Raw genomic sequence first — 19,613 nt, 5'->3', positions numbered from 1 at the left:
CAGAAGTGTCCAGCTTTTCTCCCAGTTGCAAATTGACAGGTTTTTACTGTCATGTTCAATGCTGACGCCCAAATCCAAGTCACTACAGAATTGTGCACTTGGCAGATTGCCGCTAGTTTCTAACTAACGTCAGTTGCATGCACTTGTGTGGCCGTTAGACACTACACTGTGCTTGGAGCCCAGTTTTTAAATTGCATCAGTTGTATGTGTTTGTGTTGTTATCCATTTGGGTTGATGGATGTTGATTCAAAAAGCTGTGATTTTTGATAATTTTGGTTAATTTGCCTTAAAAAATTCAGATCCTTGCCAAAATTTGACACTAGCTGGGGAAAAAACCCCCACTGGACCAAATTTAAAAAGAAAACTTGAGTTAGTGACTAAACATGAATCCAAGACATTTATTGTTGGATTACGACCCTACTTCATGCAGGAAGGCAATGAAGGCAGTCCATTATCTACATTAGGTGTCTCTGCTGATTTTGTTCATTTACAGTCAGTCAAAAGAACATGGCAGCATACACTGGATGAATTCCTCAATCGATAACTATTAGGAGCTAATACAGTTTTATAGTACTGTAGTAGTATTGTTAGTGTTCTAATTTGTTCTGTATTTCATTTAAATACATAATTTGTTACTCAGTTAAATAGTAGTTTGTCTTTTTATCCCTTTTTAAGTATTTCCATGAAACTTAGGCTAATTGCAGTAGTGCATAATTGGACCAGAATGTACTGGTTAATCAGAATCCACTGTATTTCACATCAGCCTTCCTACTGCTTTTGTGTTTCTTCAAAGATGTATGTAGCTAGGACAAAGCGCTGGATGGAGTAATTTATGTAGCATTGTCTTGTTAAAAGTTGGAGAGAAATGCCTTGAACAACAGTAAGTACTTTAATGTAAGGGTTGGTTGTTAACTGAGCTTTGTTAACCTAATGCTCCTTAAAGAGGCATAGAATGCTGGGAATCTTTGGACAAGAGCTGCCATTCTCTGCTCTGCACTCTGAATTCCTTACCTCAGTCTTTCCCTTTGCTCCACACTTTTCCTTCATGACCTTCCCGTACCAGTTGCCTTCCTGAATTCTGTATTATGTTAGGTTTTTGTAGAAACAAGTTTCCTAAATCCCCCTGAGTAACTAAATGGGTTCTTGTCTTTGTTCTGCTTTTCTGTTATTCCTGTTAAATACTTCCCTACATTGTTGTCCATCTCCCACCTTGTTCCATATACACTTAACAAGTCTATCTAATTTACTTGTATTCTTAGCATGTTTTCTCACCTAACTTTTGTATTGTCAGTAAAAGTGAATACATTGGAGATGAATTTTGATTCCAGCATGGCCTTGCTATGCTAGCCATGCTAGTCCAGAAGCTAACCTAAGTCTTTGTGGTTAGGCAAATCCCAATGTGGTGCCTTTGTCACTGTTGTAGCTCATTTGCAAAATGCAGCAGACCATGAATGTTGATAAAATCAAAGGTCACTGATGAATTGAGAGCTTGTGTTTCCAGAAAAGACATTTCAGTCTGCCAAAATATTCCTGATGATCAGGGACATTTGGAAACATTTGGGGTGGGGTGCAAGATGAAGAAGTTATCTTTAAAAATAATTGAAATGTCTCATTTACTTGGTGCAATTATTTAAAAACACAAATTTCCATCAGTTATTGGTAAAATATTTCTAGAGGAAAATTAGTAATTCTGTGGAAATGTATGAGTCGTTTGATACATCATCTGTGTTTAGTGTAAAAGCTGAGATGCCAGGCAGAAAACATTTCTGACTCTTTGGTTCAGCAGCTTATGAAGCACCGTGGACTTGATGGTGAGACCAGGAAACATTAAAGTTTTGTCATCTTCCCATTTGTAGTATGTACATATCTGCCAGCTCATGATCAGCAAATTCCAGTTCAGTTTGTTGTTGTGTTCCTCTTTCCTCAGCTAGCACACTGGGAAAAGATACAGTATTTCCACAATTTGAGGCCATGGATTAGTGCTTCTGAGTTTGGTAAATTCTACTGGATAAGTCATTTAATAAGCTCAATAGAATCTACACCTGCTGCATATATTTTTTACTGGCCCACAAAATACTTTTTGATCATGGTAATATTGCAACAAAATTTACCAGATATTCCAATGCCCCCCCCCCCAATCCCACTCTCCCCTGTTATGTTTTAGTGAATGGTGTTGCTCGAATATTCTGGAATTCCTATCCATGTAGGAGTCTTTGGCCCAAATTTGCTAGTGCCCTTTGCTTGCACCCACCACTCACAGACTCTGTTGTAATTCTGCCATGAAATCCTTTGGAACTAGTTAAGTCTTCCAAAATCACTAGAGAGTGCCTTATTTAAAATATTTTTGGCTTTATTTTATTATATAGGGTGAACTTTGTATTTTATTTGAACACTGTAAATTTAAAAGTTCTGATGTGCTAAAACATGTTAATTAATTGATCTGTGGTACCTGTGCATATTTTCCCGTCAACTTTTAATTGAGAATGATAATGATTATGATCCAGAGAAGAAAATTGCTGTATATATCAGTACTAAACACATCATTACTTTGTTTGTGATTCTGAACTATGTTGTATTTGATTTGTTTTCAGTATGGAGACTACGATCCAAATTTTCATAAACCTGGTTTCTTGGCTCAGGATGAACTACTACCAAAAAGAGTAGGTCCAGCAACTTTCAGTGAAGCCCTTTACTTTTGTTAGATAATGCATAATATATTTTTAGAAATGATTTTTTACTAATTTATTACTGCTGTGGGGTTTATCAGAATCGGGTTGCTATCAGAGTCAGATTTCTATCGCAGACATGTATATTGTGAAGTTTCTGTTTTGTGGCAAGACTGTAGGGCATAACATTGGCTATAAATTAATAGTGGAAAAAAAGAGGAACAAGGTGGTAGTGTTCATGGCTTCACGGACTGTTCAGAAATCTGGTGGCAACTGGGAAGAAGCTGTTCCTAAAATGTCGAATGTGAGTCTTCAGACTGCTGTTTTTCTTTCCTCATAGTAGTAATGAGAAGAGGCCATGCATATCCTGGATGGTGAGGGGTCCTAGTGATGGATCTTGCAGCCTTGATGCAGCACCTCTTGAAGATGTTCTCCGTGATTAGGAGGGTTGAGCATGTGATGGTGCTGGCTGAGTCTACAACCCTCTGTAGTCTGTAGGTTTTAATGTCATATAAACTTAAAATATTGAAGGAAGAATACAAAATTATCCAAATTATCAATCAAATTTTGATAAATTGACCCAAAATGTTCTAGTTTTGCATAGAAATAAAAGCATTAATTATAGTGTGGAATGAGGTCATTTGGCTTCGTGCTTCCATGAACTCTTAAATAGAATTATCCAATTAATCCTGCTGGCTTATTTTTCCCCATTGCCCTCTAAATAGATAACTAATTTTGTTTAATGTTACTGTAAATTTATAATCTACCATTCTGTCAGGCACAGCCTTCCAGATCCTAAGAATTATCTTTTTAATAAATTTTTAAATTATTTCTTCTTGAGTTCTACAGTAGTTATTTCTGTAAATAGTTAATATTACTGAAGGGCTGCTACAGAATCTTGATTTTTTAAAAATCAAAAATGAATAAGAAACTGATGGTGAAACAGTAATGGATATTAATTGGTAAATAAATGTTAATGTAACAACTGTGCTGTGATTGATATGGTTTTTTTAAGCAAGAAGCAGGTTTGCTTTGTTTTAATGGATTAGGCAGGGATTTCAAAACTAGATTAATGTAGTCTGCTGTTTGAGCTGCAATTTCTCATTTTCCATTTTGCACAGTATGCCACCACTGAATATGTGTCACTTCTTTATTCTACTTTAACACAGGCAATATTGATCCCTTAGATATGTTATGGAAATATTTTTAATGCTATTCATAAATTCTAGCCTTGAAAATGACATTGTTTGGTGAAAGTTTACTTTTTATATTACCTGTTTTTTAGGTCCTTAAACAATATCAGATGACAGCAGACATGTGGGAAGAAAAGATAACAGCCTGGTATGCTGAACACAGGGGAATTGCGAGGTAAGCACCACTACATCTAGTAGGATTTTATGGTTGTATCTTTTTATTTAATTTGGTTATACTGTGTTCTGGAAGTAAAAATTTCTAGTTTAGCAAAGGTCTCCGATTTTGAAGAAAAAGTAATTTGGAAAAAAAAATTCACAACAAGAACAGTCGAATACCTCAAATCTGCACACTTGATTATTTTTTACACTTGCTCTGATCAAACATGCAATCATATTTAAATCTATCATTACCTACTTATGAAATCCATTAAATAATTAATAATCATTTTGTAGTGTTAGCCTGGTATCATGTATTTTGCACGAACCTAATCATTAAACTTGTTTCCAAAATAACAAAAACAAAATTTTGAAATGCAGACATGTTGATCGTTACATAACCTCCATCTCAGTGGCTACGGATCAGGTCCTCCTCTGTTCAGTGTAATTCCTCGGGTTTTTGGCATCAGCTCTAGCTTGGTGTTAATTTGTGACCTTCATGGAATTGAGGTTTTGTTAATGCAATGAAATATCTCAAGGTCATGTTCTGCTTTTTTAATGTTGACTTAATTTCAGCTAATTTTAGTCTGTCTGACATAATTTATTTACTGACATTTGAAATTTAATGTGCCCCAAGTTTACCTTAAGGCTAGTTGGCAGCATTTGCAATCACTTCCTGCCCACTATTTGGAGTTGTTTGATCTGAGTTTTTAGTTCTTCTTTGTTTCTCCTTCGGCCCAGTACGATTTGGTTTAGTTATACTGATAGGTTAAGTGGTTAAAATAAATGTAAAACAAGCAATCCAATAAATACTATGATCCTATGCTTTTTAATGGTAAAAATAATCTAACCATGATACTGCCAAGCAAATGTACTAACCTCTCTTTTCATTTGTGTACTACTTTTTAAATTATTATCCACTTTTGATAGAGATGAAGCTGAAATGGAATATTTAAAGATTGCACAAGACCTAGAGATGTACGGAGTAAATTATTTCCCTATCACGGTATGTATTTTGTAATACTGAAATTGTAAAGTGTATGAGTTATAGCAGGATGCCAGTGTAGTTATTAGCACAGCTCACTTTAGAGTACCAGAGAATCGGGTTCAATTCCTGCCGCTGCCTGTAAGGAGTTTGTATGTTCTCTATGTGACTGTGTAGATTTCCTCCCGGGTACTGCATTTTACTCCCACAGTCCAAAGATGTATCAGTTGGTAGGTTAATTGGTCATTGTAATTTGTCCTGTGATTTGGCTAATATTAAATTGGAGGATTGCTGGATAGTACAACCCAAAGGGCTAGGAGGACCTATTTTGCGCTGTATCTCAATAAATAAACAAACAAACAAACTCAGGCAAAACCACTGAAAACCGAAGGACTTTTTGCTTGATCTTTTTCCCATAAACTGTGTCTTTAAAATTTTTGTTTACTTTTGTCAGAATAGAATACTTTTAATGCAGCAATTACGCAGGAAGTGGTATTCCTGCACAAAGAAATATTTAGAGGCTTTTAACTATGTAACAGGAAGAAGGTACAGGAGCCTTAGGTCCCACACCATCAGGTTCAGGACCTGTTATCACCCTTCAACCATCAGGCTCCTGAACCTGCTTCACCCCAGCACTGAACTGATCCACAACCTATGGACTCACTTTCAAGGGCTCTGCAACTCGTGTTCTCAGTGTTATTTATTATTATTTTGTATTTGCACAGATTGTGGTCTTTTGCACATTGGTTGCTTGTCAGTCTTTGTGTGTAGTTTTTCAATGATCCTATTGTATTTATTTGTTCCACTGTGAATGCCTGCAAGAAAATGAATCTCAGGGTAGTATATGGTGATATATAGAGTACAGTGCAAAAGTCTTAGGCACATATAAAAGTCTTGAGCTCCTTTGAACTCTTACAATGTACAAAGCTACTGGCAAAATCTGAGTTTCGTGTGTAGTCTATTTTGTTACACAATAGATGATGCTTTCAACTTTAACAACATTATATTTGAATAATCAAATTTAATGATCAAAAATTTCATTTGAAAATTCATTATCACCATCAAAGGCCATGGAATAAAAAGGACTGCATTTCATAGATTTTTAAAAAAGGTAAGCAACAGGGAAAAGGGAGAGTAACAGTGAAAGGATATTAGATTTCTCTTGGGGACAGAGGTCCACTGTTTATTTTTGTATTTTATAAATGACATGGGTGTAAAGAGAACAACTGCATTGTGAATTGCGATTAAAAGCCACCAGAGGAGTGATGTGGAAATGTATGTGGATGAGCCATTAAGACTAGCAGGACTGATTGAGAAAGTTGGGATCCTGGAGACAAAGGTATACAAGAGAATAGAAGTCAAAAAGCAGTTTGTTAAACATTGCTTCAGCCACATTTGGAGTACATTGTCAGTTTTCTGGGCACAACATTCAGGAAAGGAGAAGAAAGTCTGAGAATTGGAGTGGGAGTGCGGCGGAAGCCATTTTGAATTTTTTGTTTTTTCATCGGAGTTAAGAGAGGCGGGACTGCGCAGGCGTGTGACGTCGGGTAGTGAAGAGCGGAAGATTTAAAAGGAACACAGCCTTATACAGCGGGCAGCGGAGTGAGCCGGGAGCAGAGTGAAGGCCTAAGGGCTTTGGCTCAACTGGCTTAGGCGGAAACAGGCGAGGCAAAGTAGGTTTGGTTTTCAATTTTTCCTGTTATTTGAGGAAAGGGGGGAAGTATGAGCGTGAGGGCAGCTTGTTGTTCTCAGTGTCGGATGTGAGAGGTCCTGGAGTCTTCTAGCCTCCCGGACGTCCACATCTGTGCCAGGTGCGCTGAGCTGCAGCTCCTAAAGGACTGTGTTTAGGGAACTGGAACTGCAGCTCAATGACCTTTGTCTGGTCAGGGAGAGTGAGGAGTTGATAGAGAGAAGTTACAGGCAGGTGGTCACACCGGTGCCACGGGAGGAAGACAGGTGGGTCACGGTTAAGAAGGGGAAGTGGAAGGGTCGGGTACTAGAGAGTACCCTAGTGGCTGTGCCCCTTGACAATAAGTACTGCTGTTAGAGTACTGTTGGGGTGGGGGACAGCTTCCCTGGGGGAAGCAACAGTGGCCGTGCCTCCGGCACAGAGTCCAACCCTGTAGCTCAGAAGGGTGGGGAAAGGAAGAGGAGGGCAGTAGTAATAGGGGACACGATAGTTAGGGGGTCAAATAGGCGATTCTGTGGACGCAGTCAGGAGACCCGGATGGTAGTTTGCCTCCCTGTTGCCAGGGTCCGGGATGTTTCTGATTGCATCCAAGATATCCTGAAGTGGGAGGGTGAGGAGCCAGAGGTCGTGGTACATATAGGTACCAATGACATAGGTAGGAAAACGGAAGAGGTCCTGAAAGGAGAATATAGGGAGTTAGGAAGGGAGTTGAGAAGAAGGACTGCAAAGGTAGTAATCTTGAGATTACTGCCTGTGCCATGCGACAGTGAGAGTAGGAATGGAATGAGGTGGAAGATAAATGCGTGGCTGAGGGATTGGAGCGGGGACAGGGATTCAAGTTTTTGGATCATTGGGACCTCTTTTGGCGCAGGTGTGACCTGTACAAAAAGGATGGGTTGCACTTGAATCCTAGGGGGACCAAAATCCTGGTGGGGAGATTTGCAGAGGCTACTGGGGAGACTTTAAACTAGAATGGTTGGGGGGTGGGAATCAAATTGAAGAGACTAGGAGAGAGGAGGTTAGTTCACAAATGGAGAAAGCTAGTAGACAGTGTGTGAGGGAGGATAGGCAGGGGACAGAGAACGGGAGCACTCAGACCGAAGATGTAGGGGAGAAGGAAGAAAAAGATAACTAAGTTGTTTGCTCCATTAGGGATAAACAGAGAGTAAGAGGTGGAGAGTTTCTTAAATGCGCATCTATTTTAATGCTGGGAGCATTGTAAGAAAGGTGGATGAGCTTAGACCATGGATTGATAACTGGAAATATGATGTTGTAGCTTCAGTGAAACATGGTTGCAGGAGGGGTGTGATTGGCAACTAAATATTGCTGGATTTTGTTGCTTCAGGTGTGATAGAATTGGAGGGGCAAGAGGGGGAGGTGTTGCATTGCTCGTCAGAGAAGATAAAACACCGGTGCTTTGGCAGGATAGATTAGAAGGCTCGTCTACGGAGGCTATTTGTGTGGAATTGAGGAATGGGAAAGGTGTTATGATGCTTATAGGGGTGTATTATAGACCACCTAACGGGGAGCGAGAATTGGAGGAGCAAATTTGTAAGGAGATAGCAGATATTTGTAGTAAGCACATGTTGTGATTGTGGGAGATTTTAATTTTCCACACATTGACTCCCATTCTGTAAAAGGGCTGGATGGTTTGGAGTTTGTAAAATGTGTGCAAGATTGTATTGCTGCAAAAAACTTAGAGGTACCAACTAGAGAAGGGGCAGTGTTGGATCTCCTGTTAGGGAATGAGATAGGGCAGGTGACGGAGGTAGGTGTCGGGGAGCACTTCGGGTCCAGTGATCACAATACCATTACTTTCAATATAATTATGGAGAAGGATAGGACTGAACCCAGGGTTGAGATTTTTGATTGGAGAAAGACTAACTTTGAGGAGATGTGAAAGGATTTAGAAGGAGTGGATTGGGACAATTTGTTTTATGGGAAGGATGTAATAGAGAAATGGAGGTCATTTAAAGGTGAAATTTTGAGGGTACAGGATCTTTATGTTCCTGTTAGGTTGAAAGGAAAGGTTGGAAGTTTGAGAGAGCCATGGTTTTCAAGGGATATTGGAAACTTAGTTCAGAAAAAGAGAGGGATCTACAATAAATATAGGCAGCATGGAGTAAATGAGGTGCTAGAGGAATATAAAGAATCTTAAGAAATAAATTAGAAAAGCTTAAAGAAGATATGAGGCTGCTTTGGCAAGTAGGGTGAAAATAAATCCAAAGGGTTCCTATAGTTATAGTAATAGCAAAAGGATAGTGAGGGATAAAATTGGTCCCTTAGAGAATCAGAGTGGACGGCTATGTGTGGAGCCAAAAGAGATGGGGGAGATATTGAACAATTTCTTTTCTTCGGTATTCACTAAGAAGAAGGATATTGAATTGTGTAAGGTAAGGGAAACAAGAAGGGTAATTATGGAAAGTATGATTAAAGAAGAGGAAGTACTGGCGCTTTTAAGGAATATAAAAGTGGATAAGTCTCTGGGTCCGGACAGGATATTCCCTCGGACCTTGAGGGAAGTTAGTGTGGAAATAGCAGGGGCTCTGACAGAAATATTTCAAATGTCATTAGAAACGAGGATGGTGCCGGAGGATTGGCGTATTGCTAATGTTGTTCAATTGTTTAACAAGTGTTCTAAGAGTAAACCTAGCAATTATCAGCCTGTGAGTTTGATGTCAGTGTTGGGTAAGTTGATGGAAAATATTCTTAAGAGATGGTATATATAATTATCTGGTTAGACAGGGTCTGATTAGGAACAGTCAACATGGATTTGTGCGTGGAAGGTCATGTTTGACAAATCTTATTTAATTTTTTTGTTGAGGTTACTAAGAAAGTTAATGAGGATAAAGCGGTGGATATTGTCTATATGGACTTTAGTAAGGCCTTTAACAAGGTTCCACACAGAAGGTTAGTTAGGAAGGTTCAATCGTTAGGTATTAATATTGAAGTAGTAAAATGGATTCAGCAGTGGCTGGATGGGAAACGCCAGAGAGTAGCGGTGGATAACTGTGTGTCAGATTGGAACGGTGTCTAGTGGTGTGCCTCAGGGATCTGTAGTGGGTCCAATGTTGTTTGTCATATATATTAATGATCTGGATAATAGGGTGGTAAATTGGATTAGTAAGTATACAGATGATACTAAGATAGGTGGAGTTGTGGATAATGAAGTAGGTTTTCAAAGCTTGCAGAGAGATTTAGACCACTTAGAAGAGTGGGCTGAAAGATGGCAGATGGAGTTTAATGCTGATAAATGTGAGGTGCTACATTTTGGTAGGACTAATCAAAATAGGACATACGTGGTAAATGGTAGGGCATTGAAGAATGCAGTAGGAAAGAGGGATCTAGGAATAATGGTGCATAGTTCCCTGAAGGTGGAATCTCATGTGGATAGGGTGGTGAAGAAAGCTTTTGGTATGCTGGCCTTTATAAATCAGAGCATTGAGTATAGGAGTTGGGATGTAATGTTGAAATTGTATAAGGCATTGGTAAGGCCGAATTTGGAGTATTGTGTACAGTTCTGGTCACCGAATTATAGGAAAGATGTCAATAAAGTTGAGAGAGTACAGAGGAGATTTACTAGAATGTTGCCTGGGTTTCATCTCCTAGGTTAAAGAGAAAGGTTGAACAAGTTGGGTCTTTATTCTTTGGAGCATAGAAGGTTGAGGGGGGACTTGATAGGGGTATTTAAAATTGAGGATGGATAGAGTTGATGTGGATAGGCTTTTTCCATTGAGAGTAGGGGAGATTCAAACAAGAGGACGTGTTGAAAGTTAAAGGGCAAAAGTTTAGGGGTAACATGAAGGGGAACTTCTTTATTCAGAGAGTGGTAGCTGTGTGGAACGAGCTTCCAGCAGAAGTGGTTGAGGCAGGTTCGATGTTGTCATTTGAAGTTAAATTGGATAGCTATATGGACAAGGAAGAAATGGAGGGTTATGGGCTGAGTGCAGGTTGGTGGGACTAGGTGAGAGTAAGAGTTCGGCACGAAATAGAAGGGCTGAGATGGCCTGTTTTCGTGTTGTAATTGTTATATGGTTATATGGAAAGATGTAAAGGCTTTACAGAGGCTGTGGAAGAGATGTACTGAAATGCTTCCAGAGATTGACTTCAGTAATGTGAATAGCGTGGATAAGCTGAGGTTGTTCTTGGAAGTTGCAGAGTTATCTGTTTATTTTAAAACATAATTGGTATAGGTAGTCTAAATAAAGAAAACGTTCCCATTGAACAAAAAGCCATTGAATGAAGATGACAGACAAAAGCGCTAAGTGACCCGAGTGAATCAATTCTTAAAAGCAAGACAGTGGATTGCATTTATGTAGAGTTGCTACATACTCAAGTCAACTGTGAGTCTGTAACTTACTATGCAGATCTTCTGTTGGCAATATGTTTTTTGACAAGTGTTGTCAGTGACAGTGAAGTTGCTATTACAGCAGAGCAGGTTGCAATTGGAACTTCAATCTCAAATATTGTTTCCCTAATTGTAAGACCCTTCAGCTTGACGGGGAAGAGGATGTACCTTCCTGATGTGCATAGAGAATTCACGCATAATAATTGTTACTTGTATTAGAAATTCTAGAAAATGGGAATATTCAACTTGCTTTTGAAGCTGCAAATTAATAAATATCCACAGATAATGCTTATACCATAAGGTAGCTATTACTACAGAAATTTACAGTAAATATTGAAGTGATCATGTCTATGAGAAAGTTAATGTTTCTAGTTAAAGACATTTCAGCAGAGTTGTTGAATAGTCAATATTTGAATAACTTTTCCAGTTGTATGGAAAAGTTCTTTTTAAATGTTTTGAATATAAATGATTTTTAATACAACTATATTTTAAAAAATCTATAAAAGCAAAATAAAAAGGATACTGACTTGCTGCTTGGAGTTGATGCACTTGGTCTTCATATCTACATCCCTGACAACAAGCTTTCATCTAAAAAGTCATTTGCGTGGAGTGGAATCAGAAACATTTCCTACAGTGAGAAAGAGGTAAAGAGCATTTGAGTCTGTTTACTGTGATTTCTTTGTTAAAATTCTGTAAATTAAAATCTATAGTCACATATATCATTGACGCATGCCTATAGGAATCCTATTAAGTAAAACAATATGCTTAAATCAGTTGATTTTTAGTTAACTATTTGCAGAAAGCTTACAGCTTGGTCAGACAGAATTTGGATTTGAGATTCATTTATTTTATGACAGTTATATCTTAATGGTGATCTGTTAATCATTTTGGCTGCTAACAGTTTGTTTTGGGCACTTTTATCACTGAAGAATGAAAGTAAATAGGTCGTACATCATGTTTTTACATTGCAAACAACAGGAATTCTGCAGATGCTGGAAATTCAAGCAACACACATCAAAGTTGCTGGTGAACACAGCAGGCCAGGCAGCACCTCTAGGAAGGGGTACAGTCGACGTTTCGGGCCGAGACCCTTCGTCAGGACTAACTGAAGGAAGAGTTAGTAAGAGATTTGAAAGTGGGAGGGGGAGGGGGAGATCCAAAATGATAGGAGAAGACAGGAGGGGGAGGGATGGAGCCAAGAGCTGGACAGATGATTAGCAAAGGGGATATGAGAGGATCATGGGACAGGAGGCCCAGGGAGAAAGACAAGGGCAGGGGGGAACCAGAGGATGGGCAAGGGGTATAGTCGGAGGGAAAGAGGGAGAAAAAGGAGAGTGAGAGAAAGAATGTGTGTATAAAAATAAATAACGGATGGGGTACAAGGGGAGGTGGGGCATTAGCGGAAGTTAGAGAAGTCGATGTTCATACCATCAGGTTGGAGGCTACCCAGACGGAATATAAGGTGTTGTTCCTCCAACCTGAGTGTGGCTTCATCTTTACAGTAGAGGAGGCTGTGGATAGACATGTCAGAATGGGAATGGGATGTGGAATTAAAATGTGTGGCCACTGGGAGATCCTGCTTTCTCTGGCGGACAGAGCGTAGGTGTTCAGCAAAGCGGTCTCCCAGCCTGTGTCGGGTCTAGAAAGGGGAGGGAGGTGTCGGAAATCGACCAGTTGGCTGGGGTGATATACTGCGTCCGGTACTCCCGATGTGACCTTCTATATATTGGTGGGACCCGACGCAGACTGGGAGATCGTTTTGCTGAACACCTACGCTATACACCTTGTCCATCCTCTGGGTTCCGCCCCCCCCGCCCCGGTCTTTCTCCCTGGGCCTCCTGTCCCATGATCCTCTCATATCCCCTTTGCTAAACACCTGTCCAGCTCTTGGCTCCATCCCTCCCCCTCCTGTCTTCTCCTATCATTTTGGATCTCCCCCTCCCCCTCCCACTTTCAAATCTCTTACTCACTCTTCCTTCATTTAGTCCTGACGAAGGGTCTTGGCCTGAAACGTCGACTGTACCTCTTCCTAGAGATGCTGCTTGGCCTGCTGTGTTCACCAGCAACTTTGATGTGTGTTCCATGTTTTTACATTGTCCAGGTTTCCTTTTTCTGTCTCAGTTCTAACTTTTTTTCCTGTTTTTCATTGAGATATAAAGTGAAATACGCAGTTGTCTGCTACTTATTTACCTACTTAAAAAATGATGCTTGCAACTTAATTAGGGTCTAGAGCTTCCAAATTTGAAACTGTCAGATTCCAAACAAACTATGAAATAAATTATGATACAATTTCTTTATAAATGATACTTATCATATCAAATAAAGTGGTACAGTTAAGATACTGGCATGCAGAAAAATTGTTGTGTCACAATTTAATAGAGACTTTGATATATTTTAGCTTCATGTTGTCTTCAAATATGCAATTAATCCTGAGCAAGGATTATCTAAAGTAAATTGAAAGTTTATTTTTTCGCCATAAAATATAGACTAACAATTTAAACTTAATGCAAACTTTTTTTACAGTTTACCATCAAACCTTTGGACAAAAAGGCGGAGGTTTTCAAATTTTACTCTTCACAGCTCCGTGTAAATAAATTGGTGAGTGTATCTTATGAATTACACTAACAGTTTTTATCTTCTGTAATACCAAATGCATTGAAACTTATTTACAGTAGTTTGTGCTTATTTATGATCAATTCAAGTTTGTAAAAATTGGAGCAATAAACTTCAGATGCTAGAAAACTGGAATAAAATTGCGTACGTGGATTATCTGTGGCATTTTTTATTCCATAGGATTCTGAATTCTAGATTATTGGGGGTAATTAAAGAACATGCACTTTTGAAAGGTCAGCAAATTGAGGACATGGAAGAAGAGATGAGGCTAGAGCAGATCAATCTTGATCATGTTAAATGATGGAATAGGCTTGAGAGGTTTAATCTTGCATCTGTTTTGCTAAGCAGTAAATGACTTGCTGGAGGAACTCAGTGAGTTGTGCAGCATATACAGGAGGAGATGAATTGTTGACATCTTGGGTCGAAATTCTGCATCAGGACCCAGCTGAGTTCCTCCAGCATCTACGGTCTCTTGTGTCTCCTATTTTCCTATATTCCTGGCAGCACTTGGAGGTTGAGTTCATCAGCACAGAGCAAAATTGCTGATGTTTGAGGTTATAGAGTCTTCATCTAAACTGCAAAAGCAAGGAGATAAAGGTTCCCGATCGCAAAAGGGGGTATGTGGATAAACACGGGGAACATCTGATGATGTGTAGAATGATCAAACTATTTATTTAGGAATAATGACTTGTGGAGAGGAGATGATGGATGGCATGGTAGCATATTTATCACAACACCACAGTACCGGTGACTCAGGTTCAATTCCTGCTGCTGCCTGTAAAGAGTTTGTACCATCTCCCCGTGACCACGTGGGTTTCCTCTTGGTGCTCTGGTTTCCTCTCACAGTTCAATGATGTACCGGTTAGTGGGTTAATTGGTCATTGTCAATTGTCCTGCGATTAGTCTAGGGTTAAATCGGAGGATTGATGGGTAGCATGGCTCTAAGGCCTGCTCCGCTGTGTGTGTAACTCAATTAAGTAATAAAGAGCAAATTGAACCACAAAGGTCACCTGAGGGGTAGCTTTTTCACATAGTTTGTCATGAGTACATGGTAAAATCTTCTGGAAGTGAGTAGAGGTGGGTACAATAACAGCACTTAAAAGACTTTTGGACAGGTGTGTGAATAGGAAAGATTTAGGGGAAAGAGATATGGGTAAAATGTGGGCATATGGGACGATCTGAGATGGTTATCTTGGTCAGCATGGATTGGAGGAGTGAAAGGCCATTTTCTGTGCTCTGTGACTCCAAAAGGCAACTAGATGCACAGGGTTGCCCTTGACATCCAAATCAAAAATGTACACCCTTAATTGGAAAGGTGTATTTGCATTTGGTTCTTATGATGTTTACCTTTTTCTCTATAGAAATGTACCTTTCTGTTTCAATTTGATTCTTTTATTTCCTCTTCTGTTGTGAACTGCCAGTTTTTAAACGAATTGTTATCTTGATAGCTTTGATCTGCATCCCACCAACTCTCCTCTGCAATATAACCATTTTTAACCCCCACATTTCCAATTCTGATAAAGGGTTCTCGATTTGAAGCATGTGCATTGTTTCTTTTCCCATAGTTGTTTGACTTGTTGAGTAGTAGATGTTGGATACTTTGTAGTAGATAAGCCAAGCTATGATATATCCGTGCCTATTCTGGTATCTGTCCCCCACCTTTCCTTCGCTACATCGACGACTGCATTGGCGCTGCTTCCTGCACGCGTGCAGAACTCGTTAACTTTATTAACTTTGCCTCCAACTTTCACCCTGCCCTCAAGTTTACCTGGTCCATTTCTGACACCTCCCTCCCCTTTCTAGATCTTTCTGTCTCTGTCTCTGGAGACAGCTTATCCACTGATGTCTACTATAAGCCTACTGACTCTCACAACTATCTGGACTATTCCTCTTCTCACCCTGTCTCTTGCAAAAACGCCATCCCCTTCTCGCAATTCCTCCGTCTCCGCCGCATCTGCTCTCAGGATGAGGCTTTTCATTCTAGGACGAGGGAGATGTCTTCATTTTTTAAAGAAAGGGGCTTCCCTTCCTCCACTATCAACTCTGCTCTTAAACGCATCTCCCCCATTTCACGTACATCTGCTCTCACTCCATCCTCCCACCACCCCACTAGGAATAGGGTTCCCCTGGTCCTCACCTACCACCCCACCAGCCTCCGGGTCCAACATATTATTCTCCGTAACTTCCGCCACCTCCAACGGGATCCCACCACTAAGCATATCTTTCCCTCCCCGCCTCTCTCTGCATTCCGCAGGGATCGCTCCCTACACAACTCCCTTGTCCATTCGTCCCCCCCATCCCTCCCCACTGATCTCCCTCCTGGCACTTATCCGTGTAAGCGGAACAAGTGCTACACATGCCCTTACACTTCCTCCCTTACCACCATTCAGGGCCCCAAACAGTCCTTCCAGGTGAGGCATCACTTCACCTGTGAGTCGACTGGGGTGATATACTGCGTCCGGTGCTCCCGATGTGGCCTTTTATATATTGGTGAGACCCGACGCAGACTGGGAGACCGCTTTGCTGAACATCTACGCTCTGTCCGCCAGAGAAAGCAGGATCTCCCAGTGGCCACACATTTTAATTCCACATCCCATTCCCATTCTGACATGTCTATCCACGGCCTCCTCTACTGTAAAGATGAAGCCACACTCAGGTTGGAGGAACAACACCTTATATTCCGTCTGGGTAGCCTCCAACCTGATGGCATGAACATTGACTTCTCTAACTTCCGCTAGGCCCCACCTCCCCCTCGTACCCCATCTGTTACTCTTTTTAATGCACACATTCTTTCTCTCACTCTCCTTTTTCTCCCTCTGTCCCTCTGAATATACCTCTTGCCCATCCTCTGGGTCACCCCCCCCCCGTCTTTCTTCCCGGACCTCCTGTCCCATGATCCTCTCGTATCCCCTTCTGCCTATCACCTGTCCAGCTCTCGGCTCCATCCCTCCCCCTCCTGTCTTCTCCTATCATTTTGCATCTCCCCCTCCCCCTCCAGCTTTCAAATCCCTTACTCACTCTTCCTTCAGTTAGTCCTGACGAAGGGTCTCGGCCTGAAACGTCGACTGCGCCTCTTCCTATAGATGCTGCCTGTCCTGCTGCGTTCACCAGCAACTTTGATGTATGTATATTGCTATAAATGTCTGCTTCCTACCATTTTAAAAATGATGGTTGGTACAATGAATTATTTTGCCACTTTAGTGGGTATCAATTATGCTTTTGTTGGTTTGGTTTAAATAATCTTACCAGTTTATGTATGTTTTACACTTGAGCTAATTGCAGTCTTGATTGTTTGTGGTATAAATGAAAGTCCAGTAAAGACCTTATTGCAATTGTATAGAGCCTACATCTGGCATTTTGAAGACAGCTATGAACTCCTGATGTAAAAAGATTGAGAGTGATTAAAGATCCGTGGAGAGAGTATAATGAAGATTCACGAGGCTGGTTACCAATTGAAGAAAGATTTGAGGCTGCAATTGTTTTCCTTGTAATTTAAAGGGATATCATGATATATAAAAGTCTTAGAGATTGACAGGCTAGTTGCTGGGAGGATATTCCTCCTGACTGATAAGCTTAAGAGTAGGACACAGTTTGAGAATAAGGGGTAGATTGCTTAGGACAGAGATGAAGATAGATTACTTCACTTGGGGGGTGGTAGATGTTTAGAATTCTTTACCCTTGCTGTTGTGGGAGCTTAGTTGTTATGGTCATTCAAAATAGTGATGCATTTTTAGACATTCAGAAATGGAGAGATATTGGGCTAAAAATGGCATTTTATACAAGATCGAGATTTTGATTACTGGGGGCATAGACTCAAAAGGCTGCATGGATTCCTCTCAAGCCCTTGTGATATAGCACAGTGGCTGCTTATCTACCCTATTGAGTTCAAGCTATTAGTTGCAGTGAGATGGCAAACACCTTTAGGTCTGGAGTCAGTTCTTGCTTTTTTTTTATATATAACAACCAGGGCAAAATAACGTGTATTGCAATTCATCATTTGGTTTTGGTATTCCCCATGAATCGATATTGATCCCCACAGGAACCACCAATTTAACTGTGTTACGTACCCCATAACTGGGTTGCCAAACCAGCAGAAATGGAACACTCGTTGGAGTCTGTGATTACTAGGAACTAATAAAGTTTTATTCAAGAAATAAGTAATACAGTACACTAACCACAAGGATATAAATGTAACGGGTTAGCAATGATAGTATACACATATACACAGAAATAGGGTAATAGGAATCAACCAAGCTCTATCGCAGTCTAGGGGTAAAATGATCAGTCTTAAGGTGAAGCAGAGTTCAGTTCAGTCCAGTGCAGTTCAAAGTAATCGCTGTTGTTGTACTGTTGGGGGGGGGTGGGGAGGGAGGTGGGGGGGGGAGAGAGAGAGAGAGAGATGCAGTTGGTTTCAGGCAAACCTTTCGATGCCTTCTGATCCAGCTGTGGTCACCGACTGTGACCCCTCCGTTCCGGATGCGATCGTTCTTCCGTGGTGAACCCAGCATCCAGGCAAGGGCGGACACACACCAGGTTCCCACCAATTGTACCTTTACACTCTATGAGCCTCTGACCGATTCCCGTGAACCGGTCCTCCAAACTCCAACCAACTTATGGGGCACACTGCTCTTTCCCGGGTCTCGTGGCGTGTGTCCCATGCCTTAGCAACCGGCTATTTTTATACCCCTGATGGGATATCACCTGTCCATCAAACTTCAAACAGTTCAGGTTCAAAGCAAACGGTCTGTGGCAGATGCCAACATCTGAATTGTGTCTCTTTCTTGTTAATCTCTCTCTTCTCTCTTATTTGCATTTTGAATGTTTCTCCATTGTCTTTCGTTATCTCTCTCATTAGCATGATCCATTCTGCAGCTCTGCTTGGCTTCACACATGACAACTGTCTTGTCTGCCATTCAGTTAGCCCATTTATGCCTTGATATTAGAGCCGAACACTCTATTACCTCCGTAAGTTGTAAATGTGTTTGTTTAAGTGAACCTCCCTTGTAGAAAACTATTGAAAGCTCTTTAGAGATAATAATTTAAAAATGTCAGTATCAGTAAATTTCATAACCATGCAATCTTAATGGAGATTTAAAAACAGGATTAAAAGGTGCAATTTAAATAAATAATGTATACTGATATTTTTTTTAAATTTTTGGTTCCTTTCCTGTTTTAGGATGATGTTGAAATTCAATTGTGAAATAAATGTTTTAAAAATTTGAACCTGCATTGGATGTGGATTTTTTTTTTAAGGTAGGTATACACTTTGGAAATGCAGACTGATTCAATATGTCTTCAAGCAGCCAATCAAATTTCTTACTGCAGCTACTCTTATTAACATTTTTTGGTTTCCATAGCACTTTCTGTTCAGAAAAAGGAAGCTGTCTTTGTCATCTATGGGGATGACGAAAATAGACTTGCATGGGGAGTCCATGTTATTTGAAAGTCTATTTCATTCTGTCATAATAATGACAAATCACCCTTTATTTTGTTTGTTTTCAGATATTGCAGTTATGCATTGGAAATCATGACTTGTTTATGAGAAGAAGAAAAGTAGATTCAATTGAAGTTCAGCAGATGAAAGCTCAAGCCAGAGAAGAAAAGGCTAGGAAAAAGGTTAGTCCATTCCATGTAAAATTATGCATGTGATAGTTTATTTAATGCTGGTCCATTGATGTGACAGGAGTATTTTCCCTGAAAGATGGATTACTATGATTTCAGATGGAACGTCAAAGGTTAGCCAGAGAGAAAAAGTTGAGGGAGGAGGCTGAGCGAGCAAAAGAAGATTTGGAGAGGCGACTTTATCAATTACAGGATGAGTCCAGGCTCGCAAATGAAGCACTGGTGAGTCATTGTGGAGCACAATTATAGACCATCTGTAAATGTAAATTCTGTTTTCTTTGTATGTTTTGGTATGGCACAGTCTTGTGCAGAGATATTGTACTACTCGATTGACCGGTAG

The 19,613-nt window shown here is 40.3% G+C and overlaps 1 protein-coding gene across 2 annotated transcripts in view; it reads left to right on the top strand.

Moving 5' to 3' along the window:
* nf2b (NF2, moesin-ezrin-radixin like (MERLIN) tumor suppressor b) overlaps positions 1-19,613 on the top strand; it is a 60,717-nt gene that overhangs the window by 23,125 nt on the left and 17,979 nt on the right. For both annotated transcript variants that reach the window (XM_063031963.1, XM_063031964.1), the window contains exons 6-12: positions 2,592-2,660; positions 3,952-4,034; positions 4,946-5,021; positions 11,545-11,682; positions 13,562-13,636; positions 19,154-19,267; positions 19,373-19,495. In XM_063031963.1, coding sequence (XP_062888033.1) covers positions 2,592-2,660; positions 3,952-4,034; positions 4,946-5,021; positions 11,545-11,682; positions 13,562-13,636; positions 19,154-19,267; positions 19,373-19,495 — 678 coding nt within the window. The remainder of the gene's footprint in view (positions 1-2,591; positions 2,661-3,951; positions 4,035-4,945; positions 5,022-11,544; positions 11,683-13,561; positions 13,637-19,153; positions 19,268-19,372; positions 19,496-19,613) is intronic.

Source organism: Mobula hypostoma, chromosome 23 (genome assembly GCF_963921235.1).
Source record: "Mobula hypostoma chromosome 23, sMobHyp1.1, whole genome shotgun sequence".
Lineage (NCBI taxonomy): Eukaryota > Metazoa > Chordata > Chondrichthyes > Myliobatiformes > Myliobatidae > Mobula > Mobula hypostoma.
This window is presented reverse-complemented; position numbering and strand designations above follow the sequence as displayed.